This window comes from Thalia democratica, chromosome 4, assembly GCF_965202585.1.
Source record: "Thalia democratica chromosome 4, ktThaDemo2.hap1.1, whole genome shotgun sequence".
Classification (NCBI taxonomy): Eukaryota; Metazoa; Chordata; class Thaliacea; order Salpida; family Salpidae; genus Thalia; species Thalia democratica.
Genome location: NC_139168.1, coordinates 44,260,801 through 44,269,183, shown reverse-complemented (window position 1 = coordinate 44,269,183; position 8,383 = coordinate 44,260,801). Strand labels below are relative to the sequence as shown.

Here is an 8,383-nt window from a genome sequence, read left to right as displayed (position 1 = left end):
TTCTTGTTTTTAAGTATTTTTGGATTAGTTTCTTAATATTGCTCATGCAGCTATATGAAATTTTACAATTATTTCTGTTTATTATTTTGTTTAACTTGTGGTCTTCTTTAAAATGTTTATCTATTAGTTGCAGAAAAGCTTTACCTATATTGGTTCTTACTGACTGACCGTAGGGTGGGTTAAAGTAGACTGTTTTTCTTCTTCGTGCTGGTTTCTTTTTGCTTTGGTTGTTTTGGTGGTTGGAGTACATGAGTTTATGTTTGAAATATGAGTTGGTCAAAGCATTTTGGTATCCAGTTATTGATTCATTGAAAATTTCTTAGGTTTTGAGAGTCTTTTTTCGATAATTTTTGGTAGGTTCTTTTTGATAATGGACGGGTGGTTCGAATGCTTTATAATATAATTGGTGCTTGAGTTTTCTTTTTGGTATGGTTTGAATGTGTTATTAGCAGTGTCTAGAGATATATCTAGGAAATTGCATTTAGTCGCGCCTATGTCAATCGTTATTTTAAAACCGAGATCATTAAAAAATTTTATTGTGTTCTTTTTTAGTCTTTCTAGCTCTTGGTTACTTTTTCAGCTTATTATTGCGAGACCGTCGTCTCTATAGAGTCCGATATCTTTATAGTTGTATAAGTGCTTAAGTTTGCTTAAGGCATACAGGCCTACCAAGTCGCACAGTTCCGCGCCGAAGAACGAACCCATTGGCACATCAAATTGGCTGTTACTGTCTTTTTTTACCCAGGTTCTATTGTTATAAGTGACAATTGTTTTACATGTGTGTTCTATTAGCTGTATGTCTTCGTTTTTTATTTCTGTGAAGTTTTTTTGCAAATGTTATGGCTTTAGATATATGTTCATGATTGATGCTAGGATAAAAATTTATTATGTCGAAGTTTACAAAGCATTTATTTTTATATTATCAATAATGTTTAACCATTCTAACATTTCATATGAGTTCTTCCATTGGGTTAGTTCCGATTTCCTTCTTATGTCATTAACAATTGTTTCTAGTATTACTTTGCTTAGCAGTCCAAGTTGGTTTTTTCCAGGGTTTAATGTTCTGCATTCTGTTTCAAACGGAAATTTGGGTTTGTGGTCTTTTATGGTGATAAACGCATCGGATTTAGTGTATCTTAGTATTTTCTTGTTGTTTATTTTACTGTCAAGTATGATCTTTTTTGAATCAGAGTTTATAGTGTCAATTAAGTTATCATTACTGATTTTATAGTTTTTGGTGAGGTTGTCAATCACAAGTTTTTTGTAGAATTTCGGGTCTGTTTGGTAGAGGTTTCTGATTTTGTCCGCAAATAGTATTATTTTGTTTTTTGTTAGAATATTATTTAGGTCATTTTTTAGGGTTTTTTGGAATCTGGATCTGTAGTTAGTAAATTTAATGTTTCCCAATAGTTTGAATAAGTCGATTTCAAAATTTTTAATTCATCGCATGCCGGGGCTGATCTAGTGCTTTTAAATATGTTTTCTTCTTTTTTTCATTAGTGCTAGTAGTTTCGCTATTTATAGAAGACACTTTCCACCTCAGTCTGTTTATAAATTTTGATGCGGCGTCGTATAGTTTGATTGTGTACTCTTTTCTGTTGGCCAAAGGGATATCTTTAAGGCTGTAGTTAAATTCTATCTTTTTTTAATTTTCCATGACTGGTTAATTGGTTTTCTTTATAAGGTGCTCAATTCAGGGTGGAAGAGCAGTAATATTATATGTTTTTGTTTTAAGAAAACAAATAGAGAGATCTCAACTGCTGGAGGAGAAGTAATATATTTATTCTTTCAAAAATTTATTTTGCAAACTAAGTTTCGGTCAAAGACCTCGTCAGTGCTTAAATAAATCTAAAAAAAGATATGTGACAGTCATGGAAAATAGCATTTAAACAAATAAATTAAAATAAAACCAAATTATTACTGAAACTTTTTTACACAAGAAACTAAACAAATCAAGTTTTAATTTTAAGACTGAGTTTGTACAACTGAGTGAACTGAACAACTACAAAATGTATTAATTGTTTTGATTTACTTGAATTTTATTCTTTTGTTTTGCTCAAAGAGCCAAATAGGTTGTTTCTAAGCTTAGCTAGCTTATACATCAGTTAAATTAAGTGTATTTTGGATATTATAGAAACAAATTAATTAAAAGCAACCTTAATCTCATTAGCAACAATTTTCTGCTGCATCAATCAATTCTAAACATTTTTGAGTCTAAAGCAGGGGTCCGCAGCCCTTAATAAGATGTGGGCTATTTTCCTACAAAAAGTCGATCGCGGGCCTCAGTTGTTTTAAAAATATATTTGTAGTAATCCTTGTAAAAATAACATTTAAAACCTAAAAAGTTATGATTTAGTAACTAGTAGAGGACTAGTAATTATAAAATTAAGGGCCTAATTGTAAACTTATACCACAATAAAATCTTTTTGCTGTTTTATTTTTTGAAAAGTATGCTTTGAGCTGGTAAGTTCCTCGCGGGCCGCAGAATTTAGCTTTGAGGGCCACAATTTACCGACCCCTGATCTAAAGTGTCGAAATCGTTAGACGTAATAGAACATTTAATCATTAGTCTTAACTAGGTTATTCAAAAGGGCGATTTTGACTACAAAACCGACATCAATAACCTTGCTAGGTTGGATTTTGGTATGGACAAAGCTGCTTTTACATAACTACAACTAACAGTTGTTTTAAGTATTGCAGATGGAACGCCAGTAAAATTTGATATACTAGTTCTTAATACTATCAAGCTATTTATTAGTGCAATGTGATTTATCTACAAAAGTTATAAACATAATGTGAAATAAGTAAAAAAAATTACAATGAATCAACGTTGTTATCAACAACTGCTGAAAAGTCTCGTCAGCATAATAACTTAGTACTAAACATTCTGTTAGTTATATATTAACAGAAATTAAACTCGACGATGTATTTTTCTAATTAGTGTGTAATTACAAAGCGCCTTTCTTGATTTTAGCTTTGCCGCCGCGTCGTTATGTGTCTGCCAAACAAATTTTAAACTCACTCTCGCAAAATACTTCACGCTTTTTTTCGGTAGGACTTTTTATGGGTAGTTTTAAATATTGGGTACTTTAAATTGCAGCAATTTTGCAATAAAAAGTACCCAATATTTTAATGATGTCATTAACTTTACTTTAGGTACTTTTGAAGCTTAAACTTTCTTAACAAAACAAAATTGCTGTTCAGGCCTATGATAAATTCACTTTGTTTATTTTTCTAAATATGAAAATAACTATATCTGAAATAAAACAATAGAAGGTAACTAAATATTTCCCTATGTTAACAAAGTTATAGAAATATAATTTTCAACCTTGATATTTTTTGTGTAATTTACAATTTTAAATTCAAGCACAAATTAAGCTATTGACTTTTTAAATTTTTCTTTTATAGTTTATTGATGAATTTCAGTCATATAAAAATTTGAACTAGTTGTACATAAGTTATGTACTTCTATAAAAGCTACCTTTTTTTAGTTTGAAATAAAGCTAACAGGGTGGCCATCAAACCTAGATGCTTATGGAAATCTTGGAATGTTGTATAAAATCCTAGAATGACTTGAAATTCTGATCACTTGTTTTTTTTAGAAAAGTAATTAAGACTTGCATTTAAAAAAATATATTAAATTTAGAAAAATTTCAAAAAAACTTTAGGAGTCACCTTGGGTACAGGAAGGGTGTAGATCAATTTTATTACAAGTTAATGTCACTTTATAAATTTTAATCTAAACTACAAGTAGCTTTATACAGATTTTTTATACCAAAACAAACTTTTGATATGTAACATTAAAATAGGAGAGTACAGTAGGTTTTAATTGTCATCTTTTTTACTTTTTTCTTTTTATTAATAAATATTGAAAGGAATACTTCCTTAAAATTTGAGCAGAGTTGCCAACACACCTGGAATCCAGGAACTTGACAGTTTAAACAAAAACTGGAAAAACCTTGAACTTGTGAAATTAAAAAATTGAAAAAATTTGGTATTTAAAATAAAAGTCACCTAAAAATCTGTAATTTTTAAACTACTTCTACATGTAAAATAATGAAATTTTGATGAAATATAATAACTTAAAGTCATCAATAAACTATAAAAGAAAAAACTAAAAAGTCAATAGCTTAATTTGTGCTTGAATTTAAAATTGTAAATTACACAAAAAATATCAAGGTTGAAAATTATATTTCTATAACTTTGTTAACATAGGGAAATATTTAGTTACCTTCTATTTTTTTATTTCAGATGTAGTTATTTTCATATATAGAAAAATAAACAAAGTGAATTTATCATAGGCCTCGACAGCAGTTTTGTTTTGTTAAGAAAGTTTAAGCTTCAAAAGTACCCAAAGTAACGTTAATGACATCATCAAAATATTGTGTACTTTTTATTGCAAAATTGCTGCAATTAAAAGTACCAAATATTTAAAACTACCCATAAAAAGTCCTACCCCTTTTTTTTCTGTTTTCATTACGAATCGTGACATCACAAAAAATTTTTTTTAATCTTCCACTTCAACTCTTTTGAAATAATTTAATAAAACGAAACTGTAAGATTAAAGACTGTTTCGTTTCAACTGTCAGTGGGCGATAACTAGTAAGAGGGTAGAAGGCTGCTGGATAATTAACGGTTGCCTCTTTACCACAGAACCTGAAGTTAATAAACAATTTTGTACGACTAATCTTTTCAGTTATTCATTGCTTATAAAAATTGTAACTAATACTATTCATTATATAACTATTGTAAGTTAAAAACGATTTGAAACTATCAGTATATGGTTGCTACTTATACCATAAAAAATAGATTGGTTATTAGTGATATAAAGTTAATAAAACTCCTTAAAAAAATTGTTTTCTTTAACCTAGTAGTTTTATTAGCGGGTTTTAGTCTTAATAATTTTTTATATGTTATTAGAACCATCATTGCGTTTTTTTTTTCCACTAAGGAGTATACTGATGCAAGTTTTCATAAAATTCTTTTCATGGCAAAGACACAGCAAACATGTAATTAACTATGGTTACATTTCAATGGATCAAGTATTACAACGGGTCAATTTTTCTAATTCGAACACTTTATAAAAAAAAAATTACAGACCATACCTGAACATATAATATTTCATAAAACTAGGTTAAAATATTAGGATTTTGAATGATGGTTTAAAAAAATTACATGTAACAAATAAGAAAACTTGTAGTTAGTTAATAATAATATTAAGTTGCAGTTTTTATTAGCCACAACTCTAAAATTTAAATTTTTAGATAGTATAAAATAATAATGTAGGTCTAGTTAATAAGATTATATTTATAAGTAAGAAAATTTAGTTAACATATTTTAAAAAGATATAAACAAAAATAAATTAAAACTATTTGATTGTCGTACACCTAATAATTATATAAAACAATTACGTTTGAATTCATCTTCTTTGAAAATATCATATTTTAACGTTAACATTGTTACGAAAAGTAAGCATGCATAATTATGTATTTATGCTCTAAATATGTTCTTTACAAATATGTTTAGCGTACATTTATACAACAAACCAATAGATCAATGTCAATATCAGAAAACTTATACAAAATACAATTAACTTTTAAGATAATTAAAGTAGTTTAAATTAAAAGTACATAAAATTCAAACCAAAACTATTTTTGTTGTTCTGTTTATAAATAGAATCTTAAAACTAGCTTTATTTTAATGCTAGAATTGTGCAGGTAGAATAAATTATCAGGCACATAAACTATACTAAACTGAGGTATAGACACTAGAGTTATTTAGTACATTTACAAATACCCTCTAACAAAAACTTTATTTATTATAAGTAATTTAAGTATCTAGCTCAACATTAAAAACTTATCAAAATTTATAAATTTTTGCAATTTAACTTTTTTTATTAACATCTCTTAGTTAAAAAAAATTATAAAATATATACGTTAAAAGTAATTTTTTAATGAAAAACCTTCAAAAGCTTTTGATACAGTTAGTTTAAAACCCTAATACAGAATAAAAAATTAAAGCAGTGAGACAAAATAAACACTTAGTTATTAAAATTTTGCGACAGTAATACGATTAATTTTGATGTAAATTTTCAGTTTGTTTTTCAGTTGACTCCTCTTCTTTAGGAGGTTCCCACTCGCCAACTTCTGCTGTGTTGTACGAACCACATCCCTGACACTTCATCGCCACCACGTGAAACTTGCAGTGCGTCACCTGGTGGTAAATAACGAAAAGTATTAGAAAAACTGCTGCATTAAGTTATGTTAAAAACAAAACAACAATTAAATTATAGAGTTTTAATAAATTAATATACTTTTGAACATCGTTTCATTGTATTAAAGATCTTAATACTAAAAAAGAACTTAAAATAAAAACCATTTTACAATATATAACAAACTACTTAAATAAATTATTTAAATACCTATTTTCAAACTACAACTAATGTTACTTGATACAATCATTAAGTCCTTAACAAAAAAAAAACTTTTTGGCAGTCGTTGCACAGATTACTTTTCCATTTATTTTCGTATTCCTTTGGCATAGGAGTCATTAAGACATTTCGATCCAGTCTCTGCCACACCTTACTCATATCAACAACACTTCTCAAGCAAGTCGGACATCGGGCCTGTCCTTGGCTGTGGTTAAATTTTTTTTTATGTTTTTGTGCACAACTTGTTACTTCTAGCAACTAGAACTTTAATTTAATAACAGCATATAATATGTATCCGTGAATTACTTACCTGAGTATTTGATTAAAGCAAGTCAAGTGTACCATGTGACCACATTTCATTATGGTGGTCTTGGCAACCGAGGTGTGCATGTCTTCTTGACAGATTGGACAGTTTTGGCGGGAAATGCGTTCGATGCACGTGTGAGTTGCTTTCAACTTAACATCCAAACAACAGCCACATTTGTCGCAATGAAAAAACTTGTGTTCACCACCCACTCTACAAATGCCACATTTATCGCAGTGAAATTGACCCTTTTCAATTCTGTCGTCGAACAAGTTACATTTTAGGCACGCGTATTCTCCAAACTTCACGTCGCATTTCTTGCACTTGTTTGAAACTTTCTGCCTCAAGTTACACTGGACACAAACCACTTCTTTTACTGCAAACCTGGCAAAAATTTTCATTAAAAATTTAAAACAACACTAGTAGTATAACCTCAATGTATGCTAAACAATTATTAATGTAATAGAACAAAAAAATTTCTTTAAAATTTGAAAAAAGTAATGTAACAGGCTGACTTAAAAGTTTATACCTCTGCTATAATATGATTTTTTTAATAAAAAGAGAATTTAAAAGTACAATATAGACTATAAATTTATCTCAAACTTTATTTTTCAACAAAACTTTTGAAACATTAGAAAATTATTAAGTAAAAATAAGATAATCTTTTTGAGCATAAACTATTTAATCTCTTTTTAAGAATATTTAGAATAAAAAAAGTATATTTTTAGGAAAGTTTATTATCCCATGTAACTTGTATTTAAAACAATTTTTATTATAAAATAAATTTTAAGAATACTTTTAGAGTTTCATTTTACTTTTAATTATACCGTCATCACAAAAAAATCTAGAAATTTAAAACTTATTTTATAAATATCTGTAAGAACTTCAGTGTTGGTAAAAGTTTTCAAAGCAAGTAATAAATATATTTATGCAACATAAAAGTTGTTAAGATGATCTACAACAAGTTTATTTAAAATAACACTATGAATATACTTTAATTAAACTAGATAAATATGAAATAATTTTAACATGTAACATTGTATTTGTTATTTATAAAATTAAACCTGTCGAGCTGATGATCAAAGACCTCATTGTCATGGCAAAGCCGACAGTTCCAATCCTTGTCGCAATGAGGGCACACGAGCTTACATCTGCGCTTGTAATGCTTGCACAACATTCCTTCCTCAACAACATTCTTGTTTTCATCGTCTGATTCAGTGAGAGCATTTTCCGACAAATCAGACGCATTGGATTCCGTTTCGTCAGAGTCCGTAACTACAAACTCTTCTACAATATGTCCTTCGTTATCAACCGCCATGACTTCAAAAAGCGCCATTTCGTCTAAATCATCATTATTTTCTTGCTCGTCAAAATCCATGAAATCCCTTACAAAATTGTCGTTATCAGAATCCATACTTTCATCGACACGATCATTGAGACTTTCGTTATTTTCCGACATTTTACTTTGCTTTTTACTTAAATATATGCTGTAAAACTGAATGCTTTGAAACAGGCAATAAAAGCTCATGAAGAATTAAGTTATTGACATGAAATAAAAATGTGTTTAAGCGATAATAAAACTTTCGTTGTTTCCTATAAACAACAAATGCATAGTTAACAGAACTACAATTGTCAAAGGAATGGTTAAA

At 28.5% G+C, this 8,383-nt stretch overlaps 1 protein-coding gene across 1 annotated transcript; it reads right to left on the bottom strand.

Annotated features, from left to right (window-relative positions):
- Positions 1-5,665: 5,665 nt before the first annotated feature.
- LOC145834134 (RING finger and CHY zinc finger domain-containing protein 1-like) lies at positions 5,666-8,217 on the bottom strand. The gene is made up of 4 exons (XM_082941491.1): positions 7,799-8,217; positions 6,741-7,118; positions 6,485-6,635; positions 5,666-6,213 (listed from the first exon to the last, which is right to left on the bottom strand). Exons 1-4 carry the CDS (start codon positions 8,191-8,193, stop codon positions 6,073-6,075), a joined length of 1,065 nt encoding a protein of 354 aa, XP_082797617.1. The 5' UTR covers positions 8,194-8,217; the 3' UTR covers positions 5,666-6,072.
- Positions 8,218-8,383: the final 166 nt, after the last annotated feature.